Source organism: Brassica napus, chromosome A10, assembly GCF_020379485.1.
Source record: "Brassica napus cultivar Da-Ae chromosome A10, Da-Ae, whole genome shotgun sequence".
Classification (NCBI taxonomy): Eukaryota; Viridiplantae; Streptophyta; class Magnoliopsida; order Brassicales; family Brassicaceae; genus Brassica; species Brassica napus.
Window position 1 is genome coordinate 12,181,699 of NC_063443.1, and position 12,284 is coordinate 12,193,982.

General features: G+C 33.9%; 4 protein-coding genes across 4 annotated transcripts; 1 reads left to right on the forward strand and 3 right to left on the reverse strand.

Moving 5' to 3' along the window:
* The first annotated feature begins 2,420 nt into the window (after window positions 1–2,420).
* On the forward strand, window positions 2,421–4,513 carry LOC106420491 (scarecrow-like protein 11). Its single transcript, XM_013861331.3, has one exon. The coding sequence runs from the start codon at window positions 2,609–2,611 to the stop codon at window positions 4,403–4,405; it is 1,797 nt and encodes a 598-aa protein (XP_013716785.2). The 5' UTR covers window positions 2,421–2,608; the 3' UTR covers window positions 4,406–4,513.
* Window positions 4,514–4,550: 37 nt separating this feature from the next.
* On the reverse strand, window positions 4,551–5,986 carry LOC106420492. The gene is made up of 5 exons (XM_013861332.2): window positions 5,848–5,986; window positions 5,458–5,555; window positions 5,300–5,381; window positions 5,113–5,198; window positions 4,551–4,893 (listed from the first exon to the last, which is right to left on the reverse strand). Exons 1-5 carry the CDS (start codon window positions 5,887–5,889, stop codon window positions 4,698–4,700), a joined length of 504 nt encoding a protein of 167 aa, XP_013716786.1. The 5' UTR covers window positions 5,890–5,986; the 3' UTR covers window positions 4,551–4,697.
* A 284-nt stretch (window positions 5,987–6,270) lies between these two features.
* On the reverse strand, window positions 6,271–8,465 carry LOC106420398 (uncharacterized protein C24B11.05-like). Its single transcript, XM_013861237.3, has 9 exons — window positions 8,372–8,465; window positions 7,954–8,037; window positions 7,758–7,823; window positions 7,562–7,659; window positions 7,419–7,456; window positions 7,234–7,321; window positions 6,867–7,148; window positions 6,703–6,768; window positions 6,271–6,604 (listed from the first exon to the last, which is right to left on the reverse strand). Exons 2-9 carry the CDS (start codon window positions 8,012–8,014, stop codon window positions 6,452–6,454), a joined length of 852 nt encoding a protein of 283 aa, XP_013716691.1. The 5' UTR covers window positions 8,015–8,037; window positions 8,372–8,465; the 3' UTR covers window positions 6,271–6,451.
* A 1,712-nt stretch (window positions 8,466–10,177) lies between these two features.
* Window positions 10,178–11,991, reverse strand: LOC106420402 (suppressor of disruption of TFIIS-like). Its single transcript, XM_013861239.3, has 7 exons — window positions 11,812–11,991; window positions 11,644–11,709; window positions 11,445–11,542; window positions 11,188–11,313; window positions 10,867–11,091; window positions 10,713–10,778; window positions 10,178–10,579 (listed from the first exon to the last, which is right to left on the reverse strand). The coding sequence occupies exons 1-7, from the start codon at window positions 11,858–11,860 to the stop codon at window positions 10,418–10,420; spliced, it is 792 nt and encodes a 263-aa protein (XP_013716693.1). The 5' UTR covers window positions 11,861–11,991; the 3' UTR covers window positions 10,178–10,417.
* Between the last annotated feature and the right edge of the window lie 293 nt (window positions 11,992–12,284).

Sequence of the window (12,284 nt, forward strand, 5' to 3'; positions counted from 1 at the left end):
TTGAATAGTGAAACTTCATCACTTCTTAAAATTTTAAATTTGAAGTTACGAAATTCATTTTTGGAAAGCAAAAAAACTCTATATTTGAAGTTATATTTTTTTTTTAAATGCTCTAAGTGTTAACTTTTTTTTGCTTAAGAATTTTTAGATAGCCGCTAACAAAAAGGTTAATGGTTTTCACACAACTAATTTATGTTTTACTTATTTATTGAATTAAATTTAAGATGATAGAAACTACAGCTTGAAACTTAAAACAAATATTACAGCTTAAATGGCAACATACATAGCCGGAGTGTTGAATGTCTCAAACATGATATGAGTCATATTCTCACGGTTCACCTTGAAATTGAGTGGAGCTTCGGTTAAGAGAAGCGGATGTTCTTCAGAGGCAACACATAGCTCGTTATAGAAAGTGTGATGCCAAATCTTTTCCATATCATCCTAGTTGTTAACAATTCCATGTTTAATTGGGTATTTGAGAGTCAAGATATCACGTTTTGACTGAGCCTCGTCTCCAACATAGACATCTTTTTGTCTCATACCAACCATCACAGCTTGAAACTATCAGTTTGAATCGAATCATAACTTCACATGACCATCAGATGTGCCAATGTCACCATATCATAATTAGGAAGGGGGTTTAATCCTATAATACCAAATCAGTTAAAACTTAAAACGAACATAATCGGAATAGAGAATAGAAAAAGTGATTTTAGATTTAGTAATATTACATCATTTAAACAAATATTACTTTTAAGAGACCGTCGAATATGAATATACAGTATATAAACTGGTCAATTCAAATAAATTGATGATTTAAAATATAGTTATATAGTTATATGTAAACTATATAATATAATCAATAATATTTATTTCCTCTGTTACATTTTACTTAATGTTTTTTTTACTTAATGTTTAAGATCTTTTGGTTGCAAAATAAATGATATTCTTATTATTCTAGATAAAGTTCAACGTTACTTGAGATTATAATATATTATATAATATTATATTTTTTATTGATTGAATTATGATGTTAAAATCAAGATAAATGGTATTCTCTCTATTTCAAAATATAAATATTTTTTTACTAAAAGCACCAATATTTAAAAAAAAATGTTATTTACTTATTTCAAAGTACCATTTAATATATAAACTTAACCAATTATAAAAAGCTTATATAATTTTGTTGGTAAGACAATATTTAATGAATACAAAAATTGCATTAAAATGTTAAAGCACTTATATATTTGAAACAAAAAAAAACTTCTAAATATACTACAATATGAAATAGAGAGGGTACGAAAATTTTACCTTCTTAATCTTTGTGCATTCTTAAACATCAAATAAAATTGAACAAAGGGAGTATATCAATTATATTATTAATATAATTTTATATTTAAAATATAATTTTAATTTATTGTTTTATTTTAAATTAAAAGTTGGGAGATAAGTTGAATCTGGACAAAGAAGTCACAATCATCTTTAATACTTTCTCTTTCCTCGACCTTTTCTTTCCCATGAATAACTGTATACAGAAAACTATGTGCCAATTAGATTATTAATCATTTTCTATAGTTAAAAACAAACTAAGTCTATAGTATATATGTAAGGGGCTCAGGACCGTATTAAGGAACCTAATCGCATCGTCTTTTGAATTTTGACTGTTCAAAGAATAAAGACAGGGTCAAAGATATGAATGGATTTTGTAAATGATTAAGTAATAATGTCAGGGTTGGTATCCACGATCGCTTCACCCAAAATATTTGTCCAATTCCTTGGACATCAAGATTTATCTTTATGGTTTTTATATAATATGATGTTAAGAGTATACTATTAGTATTATTATAAAAAGAATTATCGAAAGCACCAAAGTTCAGTTAATTGCCAAGCACTAACCGATGTTCTAACACCATCTAGCGTTTAAGCCGCTTAGACGATTTGCCTAGGATTCGAAGTGCCAATTAGTTTTAAACTTTTCCCATTCTATCTTTAAACAAAAACAAAATAAGAGCGTCTAAGTTAGCTAGACATATGCTAAAGTACCCAAAAATGGCTGAGTTTTTGTTTGCCAACTTTTTTATTTTATTTTATGCATTTGGTTAAAGTTAAGGAAGGATTTAAAAACACCATAGGAAACAAGAATCTATAGAGAAGAATTTGTAGTTCTTAGAAACTACGGGAAATTTGATGAGTTTGTTTATGAGTATTTAATTTATTAAAAGGTTTGAACAAAAAATTAATTATTAAAAGGTAATTTGACTTTTATTTGTGACCAAGCGAAGCAAAGTGGAAGTGAACAGAGAAATAAAGATACCAAGCAAAAAACTACAAAATCTCTAGTTAAGTAGTTGCAGATAGATCCGACACAAATTAAACTAACCCATTTGTGTTTTGGTAATAACTTGATCCACCTTTTGTGGCGGCTGGTGTTTCCTCGAAAGTTCCATTTTTTCCCCTGTAAAATGTGTTAAACGAAAAAAAAACATAACCCCTCAAATATAAAGACAAAGAGCTCTCTCAAGTCAAGCTCCCAACTGTGTTCACAAGAACTTTCGCACCGCTTTCTTCTCTTCGTTGAAAAGTATTTTCCTCTTTATCCTCCGTGTCCATGGACGCTCTCCTTCAAGTCTCTGTAGATGGTTTCAGATTCGACGGATCTGGATCCGGATCTTGCTGCAAACCAAGAAACAACCTCGAGACTCAGAACCAGTCTTCACCACCGTCGATATGTCAAGACAACGCTCCCGTTCTCAAGTACATCAACGACATGCTGATGGACGAAGAAGACTTCGTGGAGGACAATTTAGCCTTAGAAGCCGCCGAGAGATCCTTCCACGAGCTACTCCACCAACCACCATCTTCCGAGTCTTCTGACCAGAACTCAACTTCCTCCGGCGACCACGACTGCAGCTTCCCCAGCACAACAACAACAACAACAGATTCAGCAGGGTCGCTTGTTTCCAACGGAGAGTCTCAGAGAAAGTACCGTCATCGAGACGACGAAGAAGATGATCTTGAAAACGGGAGGAGAAACAAACAGCCTGCTATCTTTGTATCAGAGATGGAAGAGCTAGCAGCGAAGTTCGAACACGTGTTGTTGGTATGCAAATCAAATCAAGAAGAAGACTCTTCATCAACAACAACAGCAACAACAAAGAAACAGAATCCTCCTCCTCCACCAAACAAAGCAACAGGACGAGCAAAAGGCTCCAAGGCCATTAAATCCAACGCTGTTGATCTCCGTAGTCTCTTGACTCAATGCGCACAAGCCGTAGCGAGCTTTGACCATCGTCGCGCTACGGAGAAGCTCAAGGAGATAAGATCAAACTCTTCTCCCAGCGGAGACGGGATACAAAGACTAGCGTTCTACTTCGCAGAAGCCTTAGAAGCGCGAATCACAGGCATCATCTCGCCGCCTCTTTGCACCGCGTTTCCCTCCAGCACGACGTCGATGGTCGACATCTTGAAGGCTTACAAGCTCTTCGTCCACGTTTGTCCCATCTACGTAGCTGACTACTTCGCTGCAAACAAGTCGATCTACGAGCTCGCGTTGTCATCAACAAAGCTTCACATCATCGACTTTGGAGTTCTCTACGGGTTCCAATGGCCTTGTCTGTTACTAGCACTGTCTAAAAGACCAGGAGGACCTCCAAAGCTACGCGTGACTGGAATCGAGCTGCCGCAGTCTGGCTTCCGACCTTCGGATAGAGTAGAAGAGACTGGTCGGAGGTTGAAAAGGTTCTGCGATATGTTTAATGTTCCCTTTGAGTTTAACTTCATAGCCAAGAAATGGGAAAGCATCACTCTCGACGAGATAACCATCACTCCAGGAGAGACAACGGTCGTCAACTGCATTCACCGTTTACAGTACACTCCTGATGAGACTGTCTCACTGGACTCACCGAGAGACACGGTCCTGAAGCTCTTCAGAGACATCAACCCCGACCTCTTCGTGTTCGCGGAGATCAACGGGACCTACAACTCTCCCTTCTTCATGACGAGGTTCAAAGAAGCGCTCTTCCACTTCTCCTCCCTCTTCGACATGTTCGACACCACCATACAGGCCGAGGACGAGTACAAGAACAGGGCGCTCCTGGAGAGGGAGCTGCTTGTGAGAGACGCAATGAGCGTGATATCCAGCGAAGGAGCTGAGAGGTTCGCGAGGCCTGAGACGTACAAGCAGTGGCGCGTTAGGATACTGAGAGCGGGGTTTAGGCCTGCGATGATAAGCAAGGAGATCTTGAAGGGAGCTAAGGAGATTGTGAGGAAACGTTACCATAAAGACTTTTTGATAGATGGTGATGGGAACTGGATGCTTCAGGGGTGGAAAGGGAGAGTCATCTATGCTTTTTCTTGCTGGAAACCTGCGGAGAAGTTAACAAGAGACGATCATATAATCATTTGAAAAGTTGTTAACTTATGCTTCTATTGCTTCATTATTTTGTTTGCCACAATGGTTTTGTAGAATCTGTTTGTTTCCCATGAATGGAATGCATCTCGTCTTTCCTGCAAAGTTCATGTATATATAACACAAGCATACAACATCCAAATAGAAAATTCAAAACTTCTGTGGTATAAATATATCAAATGGGTTGCTACACCACGTTAATGATGATACAGAAAATGCAATGAATGATCTACTATATCACATATAAACCGGTGTGAAGTAAATTTGAACTAGGCTGCTTGAAGTTAAGCTAGTGTTTGGTTTGAGGTTTCGGTTGCCAGCTCTTGGGTTTCTTGAAACCGTTGCCTTTTTTGTTGCTCGGTGATGGTTTGTCACTGCTCTTAGGGGACTTGCTTGGATGGTTTTGTTCCTCAGAGACTCCCTCCTGAGACTGTTTCCTTTTCAAGTCACCATTTGTTTCCTGGCTTGTCTCAACCTTAGGTTCACTGAAAGAGGATGAACATTGGCTACTTAGAATTTAAAATTGTAAGAAGACAAACAAAAATCAGAAATTAAAAAACAACTATAGGTGACATAATCCATAGCTATCAATAATAATTTCATTTGTATCAGAACAACATTATATTATCGAATGCACGCTCTCTAGGGAAAATAATTTGTTGAGAACCAAAAAAAAAAGGAATATAAAAGCAAAGAGTACAGACCTAAAAGACATCCTTCCTCCATTACTGCTAGAGCCTGTGGGAGAAGCATCTGTTTTCCGACCGCTTAAGGCCTCTTCATTCAGTTTCTAAGTAAAGAAGAGTTTAATATTACAGAAAACCAAAAAGAGTAGAACATCAACCCGTAAACTATTAACTATCCTAGGCTCTAAGCGCAGCAGAGACAAACCTCGATAGAGGGGTTGAAAGACTGAAATGACAAGCGTCCTAACAACGCTCTTGGCTGAGGATCCCAGTCTGTTATGACCACACTGCATCCAAAATCAAACCACATTAGATGAAGACAAAACATTAACGTCAAACAAGAAGAGAATAAATAAACGGTACCACTTCTTTGAAACAGAACCGGGGGAAGGAGTAAAATTCGCATTATCATCATCAATCTTCTTCTTCTTCTCCTCTTTTAAAGCAGACCTTTGCATAAACTATAAGTCAAAGAGAATCATTCATTTATTCGTTCATAAACTAACTTAATGTAATAATCAACTAAGATCTCCATGATTGATAATGCAACTTCTTGAGTAAAAATTGAAACTTTAGTCCCAAATCAATGCTATAACTGGTTGCTAAGCTCTAAAGGTTACAACTTTAAGCTCTAGATGCAAAGCAAAAGTGGTGATGAATCAAACTAAAAGCTAATTCAAGCTCGAATTTGCCTAGTAATAATAACCAATCCCACTCTAATAAATACGATTATTTAACTTTTCAAACACATACCTTAAGATTTCTCAGAGTGCTACTGATCTCTCTCTTCGCCATTGTAGCTTCTCTCAGATGACAGGCTCTTTCACCCAACACGAGATGTCCGTTAACGGAGAGGTATGAACAATTCGAGAGTTTTCGATTTTAGGTTTGGTTTCCGAAATAAATTGACTACGCTTCCCGGTTAGCGGTTCAAGCCGTACCAAATTGGAAAATGATTATCAAACCGAACTTTTATTGGTTTAGTTTTGGGTCATTGAAACTAAACCCGAATCTAATCTGAATGACCGCTTAGTATGATTTTGGGTATTGTTGTTCTGGCAGCCTCTACGCATGGTCAAAATGAGAAAAAAAAAATGCAAGTGAATGATAAAAAAAAATCATGAAAATTATGTACTTATTAGCTTTTTTGTAAAAGAGATTAAAAGATGTTTGCACTCATTTTTAATATATTATTAATTAAATAAACTCAACTTGTTTCTTCATTACATTCCCTGTTTCTCTCAATAAAAAAAAGCTTTAGATTACACTTATTATTTTCTCTTCCAAGAGTGAGTAGTGATAAAGTAGTATTCGTGCTATGTCTTTTGTGTAACTTATGAGCTTTGAAATTGTTTGTTTAAGCAATGGTTTCAATGGCGACCTTTTGCCTGGATCTAATCTCCTCGGCTTTGTCGACAACAGCATCCCATAGTTCAGGAAGAGCTTCACGTATGTTGTGAATATGCTCCAATGCTATATCTACTCCTTCATCTTTGTGTGACGTCCCAACCTAATTAATACATAAAATGATAAAGCAGACAAAGACGAGATTTGAGATTGGTAAGTTGTGTTAAACACATTTTTCAAGAATCTTCGTCTTTTACTTACCCAAACGGTGTGGAGACCCACACGTTTCCCGGTTTGTATGTTACGGATGCTGTCATCGAAGAACAACTAAAAATACCAGAAAGGAATATTGGAACTTATTAATTAAGCTGTTTTAGTGTTTAGGTAAGATAACAAGAGAAGTAGCGATATGGTTGTCTTCTTACTGTCTTATGAGGATTGATGTTGGTCATCTTGAAAACATGTTCGAATGCTCCTTCAAATGGTTTGCATATAACCGGAGTCTTTGGGAGTTTGATGCTTGTGTCAGGGTTTGCAGTGTAACTGATTATGTCGAAGATTTCTCTGCTTTCCATCACAGCAGCAGGAGATTCAGTATTTATGTTTGGGTTCAGAGTCTCGAAAGATATGATTCTTTCAAAGCAGCCATCTAGACCTAGCCTGGCAATAATCTTGGCTGCATGCGCCTTGTCTGCATTCGTGAAAACCTATGTGCAGAAATATTAATAAAAGAAAGGACGGTGATTGGAAACAAGATGTAAGAGCTTAGTAACAAGGAAGTCAAAGACATACAACTTTCCGAAAAGGTAAGCTGAGAATAATGTTCCTCAAAATAGGGTCAGGCTTGAGTGTTGTGTATGGCAATCTCCCATGAACAAAACTGTAAAAAGAAGAGAGGAATCTTAAGTTCTAAACAACTTACACTTTAAAAGAAACAATAAGCAAAAAATATGAAAGATGGGTTCAGTTTGGAGTACCCATGGAAATCGTCGTAATCAAAGTCATAACCCACAGCCTGAAGAATCAACATCCAAAAATGAATGGCATGTGCATTAAACAATATGCTTAAAGGAAAATACAGAAAAATGCTATACAATGTGTTGAAAAAGAATGAGGATACCTTGAGACCAGCCATAGTTGTTCCATAGATTTTGTAAAGCTCAAGGCACAGTTCTTGAACTTTATCTTCTTCAATACCAAGTTTCTGAATCATATACTCTACAATGGCAACAATAAAGACAGGTTCATTTATAACATGAACAACCAGAACTGGAAGGGTAAAGAGTATCATCATCTATGTGATGGGACATTTATACCTTGAATGTTGTTTGTAACTAGCGCAGAGATACCAGAACTGAAAGGGTAAAGAGTATCATCTATGTCTGTTGTTTCATCAAAATCCAAAAAAAAATACTATAATTAGATTTTTTTTAAGGAACTTTAAACTATTCTTCAAATCATCAAATCAAAATGTGAACATTGAACATAGAAGTATTTCACAATTATCCTTACCAAACAAAAGACAATCATATTTAGGTTCAGACATTTGCTGGAAATTTTCCTCGTACGCCATTTCTCTTACAAGTTGACAGACACCTGAAAAATATTTATAAACAAGCTGAATCGCAATCTCTCTAACACATTCCACAAAAAAAAAAAAACGAAACTACGACATCAGATGCCAACAAACTACATCCCCATTAAATAATCACCGACACCATAGGCTGATAGGCATGTCTACAGATCAACTCAAACCATAACTCGAAATACACGAATTGAAAAATCAATCATGACTATAAAATGCTATAAAATGTAACCAGTGACTAAAGGAATATATCAGTCCATCCAGAAAGAAACAGATTAGATTGTCCGTCTATAAACAGTAGAGACAATGAAAACAGAATGAAACCAAACAAATGAAGAAGGTTACCTTTTTCTGATCAATGAAACTTCAAAGAGGAGAAGAAAAAGATCAAGAAGAAATGAAGGAGGAAAAGACTTGTATTAGTTATAAATAGGAAGATGAAATGTTAGCCAAACGTCTTAATTTCTCATGACCACATCCATTGGTTGTCGTTAAATCTGGAGAGAAAGCTTTCACTTACGTCCACATCTACGATTTCAACACGTGGTACTTGTCTCTTTCTTTAACTTTGCAAAGCGAATCACCGGCCGCTACGCTGTTATATTTAAGAGCCGGCAAACTACACTTTTTCAAATTATAACGTGCGCCTTAATCTAATAATTCCTGCGTAAATTCGGTTCGGAAGTTTTTTACTTTTTTTTCCACATGATGTACAAGTCCGGTTTTAGTGGACCGGATACTGTAATCAGAAATCGGCCACATGGCCAAGCTTGTTTCCCTTCCTTATCAATTAGGCTCATATTAGAGTAGAATAGGCAGTTTCCTTCAACCACCATGTAATTAATATCGGTTTTATTTTGATAAGCCGGGAACCTCTATAACGATTTAATTTGATTTAGAACTTCGGATGCTCGCTAAGTTCTATTGGTAAAACAACATTATCTTCTGTTTAAGCTTCTTCACCAACAAAATCTCGGAATAGTTTCCGATCTCCAATTTATTTAACTACTAGGTTAAAATCTGCATCTTTTGCGGGATGAACATTGTTTATCAATTTAATTTTGTATTATGTATTTTTACGTGCTATGAAATAATAAATATATATTAAATAATTAAAAATCAGTAACTATTATCCTACTACGAAAAAGATCAAGAGGGACCCAACATAAATAATTAAATTGATGCGAACATATAAATCAATTTTATTAATCCAAACAATATTTTTTCCTATTTGATAGGATATATAATTAAATTTAAATGATATTAACATACATAATATATTTTAATATTAATATCTATTAAATGATGTTTTCTACTCATATAATTTTTATTATCACTTATATCTATTATTGATAACAAACATTCATTGTGTGATTAATAGTTTTAGTAATTTTTAATTTTAAAAAAAAATTATCAATGTTTGTTCAAAGCTTTTATCAAAAAAATTGTTCAAAGTAAATTTCAAAATTAAAATATTTATATAATTTGTATGGTATACATTTTAATTTAAAACGACATATATATATATATCTTCTAATCTTAATAATTAATTAAATTAGACTTTTTACTTATATGATTTTGTAATCATTTGTATTTTTTCAACACAAAAATTTTAAATCATGGATCACAAAATTTTAATATGAGACTTTTAACAATTTTAGTAATTTATAGTCGTTTTTTAAAATTCAAAATATAATATATACAGAAAAATCTAAATTTTTTATTATATGGTTAATGTGGTTGTTTAATTTATTTTAATAGTTTAAAATTAAATAAATATGATAAAAGATACACTAATTTTTATCAAATCTTTATTATTCAAAATCATTAATTGACATATCTACTTTAGCCACATTAGACAATTCCGTAACTTTTATTTAAAGAAATAATAAAGAACAATAACAATGAATTTATGGTTAGTTTAATAAAAAAGTTTATTATATAATTAGATGTAGCAACATATTTTTTTAATAATTTTAAGAATCATTTTAATGATGATACATGATTACAAAAAAAAATTGTAATGTTTTTCAATTAATATATAGGGGATTTGTTATCCCGAACTTGCTATAATAATATTCTAGGTTACTTGATGAATCGTATGCAAAAGATATGTGTTTTGGTAATTAACGAAAGGTACAAATACACATATTTTATTGTTTAAGATCCATCATTCATGTATATAATACTTAAGTATGCACAAACGGGCATACCATATGTAATCAAATACACTTTATTCATATAAACCACAAATACATAGCTAGACACCATACATAATCAACCGTTGCAGCAACAATGAACGGCGTATATGTTAGATCTTTATTTCACCATACATTAATTAATCATAATTAGATGTAAACTTCTTCGGAAAACTAAATAAAACATGTAAAACTAAGCATGAACAGAAGTTTCAATCGAGATTTGTGTGGCGTAACCAATTCTTTCAGATTCTTTGTTGTTAGATTCCGACCATAGTTTCGGAAATGCTGCTTTCATGTTGTGAATGCTTTTTAACGCGTGATCACTTCCTTCCATTTTTTCCGATTTACCAACCTAACATATATATTGAAATTTAACATTTTCGATTAGGACTTTTTTTTTTATAAAGTCTGGTTTTACATGCGTGCACGTTTTCAACCCATGTTGCTTTTAGTTGGTTTGGTTCGAGATTTTAACCCGTTCTTACCAGGACTGTATGGAGACCCATGGCTTTTCCGGTTTGGATGTTACGGATACTGTCGTCGAAGAACAACTGTACAAGAAACATAACTAACGTTAATTCGTTGATATGAAAATCTAATAAAAATGTACATCTTAAGCTATTAGTTGTCGAAGCTTACGGTTGTGTGAGGATTGAGCTGTCCAATGTCGAAGGCTTTCTCGAAAGCAATCTCTGCTGGTTTACAGATAACCGGAATCTCAGGAAGGTAATTTTCTAGAGAAACCTCAGTCTCGTTGACCTTAGGATTCAAGGACTCGAAGCTTATGATTCTCTCAAAACAATCTTCGATACCGAGTCTCTTTAGAGACTTCATCACATGAACTTCATCTCCGTTCGAGAAAACCTTAACAAAAGAAAAAATGGAATCAATATTTTTAAATTTTTACTAATATATAAACATACAAACTGAAATTAAGCAAATAAATAAAGCTACATATACCATTTTACGCAAAGGAAGAGTGAGGAGGAGATTTCTCAAAACCGGGTCTGGTCTAAGGTTTTCATAAGGTAATCTTCCATGAACAAATCTGTGGTACTCATCATTGTCGAATTCATAACCTACGGCCTGAATTAATTGTCAATTTAATTAGCTATAAACAATGCATTGTTATGTGATTAAGAATAAGATGGTTCAAATATGATTATAGTGATAACCAATTTTCGATTGGGTCAACATATTTTATGATGGTAAAGTACCTTTAGACCAGCCATCGAAGTTCCATATTTCTTGTAGAGAATTTGGTTTAGCTCAACGACTCCATCTTCATCTATTCCAAGCTTCTCAACCATGAATTCTGCACACGGGTATTTCAATATTTTCAGGTAACTTTTATATAAAATATCAAACATATAAACTGCTAAAAGAGTTGTTTAACAGAGAAAAACTATATCATACCTATGATGTTGTTAGCGCATGCTTCTGATAAACCAGAGCTTAATGGATAAAGAGTATCATCCAAATCTATTGGAAAGAAATACAAATACAGACATAAGAAAAAGTTGTTATAATTGCTTCTAATTTTTCTATATGTTATAGAATCACACATTACACAGCACTTCTTACCAAAGAGGAGACATTCATATCTTGGTGTAGAGCTGTTCACAAATTCCATATTTCTTTTCCAAAAACTGCTAAGATCTGGTGATTGAGAAGAGGAAGAAGAGATACCTCAGATAAAAGAAGGAAGAAAATAGTACACTTGAGAAAAATTATATACGAAGAGAAAATATTTGATGTAGAAAAGAAGAGAATGCAGATATGTTTATATAAGAATCAGCTAAAACGCGTGTGAAAATAAAGTCACCAATGAAGACCAGCTTTTCTATTAATTAATAATAATAAACGATTGGTACTTTACCTTCTTGTTTATCGAGTGCTTCATTGTAACTATAAAGTTATAAACTGGTGAACAAAAAAAAAGTAGTATAAACTAACAAAAATTAAGATTATAAAATATGGTATCGTGATTCCCGTTGATGTGTAATTCAAAAACTAATAATTAAATATAAACCATTCCATATGCATGTTATAAAGTC

What these genes read in the sequence shown, in the direction of transcription:
- LOC106420491 (XM_013861331.3), top strand. Translation starts at nt 2,609, where the DNA reads ATGGACGCTCTCCTTCAAGTCTCTGTAGATGGTTTCAGATTCGACGGA.
- LOC106420492 (XM_013861332.2), bottom strand. Translation starts at nt 5,889, where the DNA reads ATGGCGAAGAGAGAGATCAGTAGCACTCTGAGAAATCTTAAG. An exon ending in GCACTCTGAGAAATCTTAAG is followed by an intron (nt 5,556 to 5,847) that starts GTATGTGTTTGA and finishes TTTGACTTATAG; the next exon opens with TTTATGCAAAGGTCTGCTTT. An exon ending in GGTTCTGTTTCAAAGAAGTG is followed by an intron (nt 5,382 to 5,457) that starts GTACCGTTTATT and finishes TTTTGGATGCAG; the next exon opens with TGTGGTCATAACAGACTGGG.
- LOC106420398 (XM_013861237.3), bottom strand. Translation starts at nt 8,014, where the DNA reads ATGGCGTACGAGGAAAATTTCCAGCAAATGTCTGAACCTAAATATGAT. An exon ending in CAACTATGGCTGGTCTCAAG is followed by an intron (nt 7,457 to 7,561) that starts GTATCCTCATTC and finishes TTGATTCTTCAG; the next exon opens with GCTGTGGGTTATGACTTTGA. An exon ending in TGGGTCTCCACACCGTTTGG is followed by an intron (nt 6,605 to 6,702) that starts GTAAGTAAAAGA and finishes TGTATTAATTAG; the next exon opens with GTTGGGACGTCACACAAAGA.
- LOC106420402 (XM_013861239.3), bottom strand. Translation starts at nt 11,860, where the DNA reads ATGGAATTTGTGAACAGCTCTACACCAAGATATGAATGTCTCCTCTTT. An exon ending in ATGCGCTAACAACATCATAG is followed by an intron (nt 11,543 to 11,643) that starts GTATGATATAGT and finishes ACCCGTGTGCAG; the next exon opens with AATTCATGGTTGAGAAGCTT. An exon ending in CTTCGATGGCTGGTCTAAAG is followed by an intron (nt 11,314 to 11,444) that starts GTACTTTACCAT and finishes CAATTAATTCAG; the next exon opens with GCCGTAGGTTATGAATTCGA.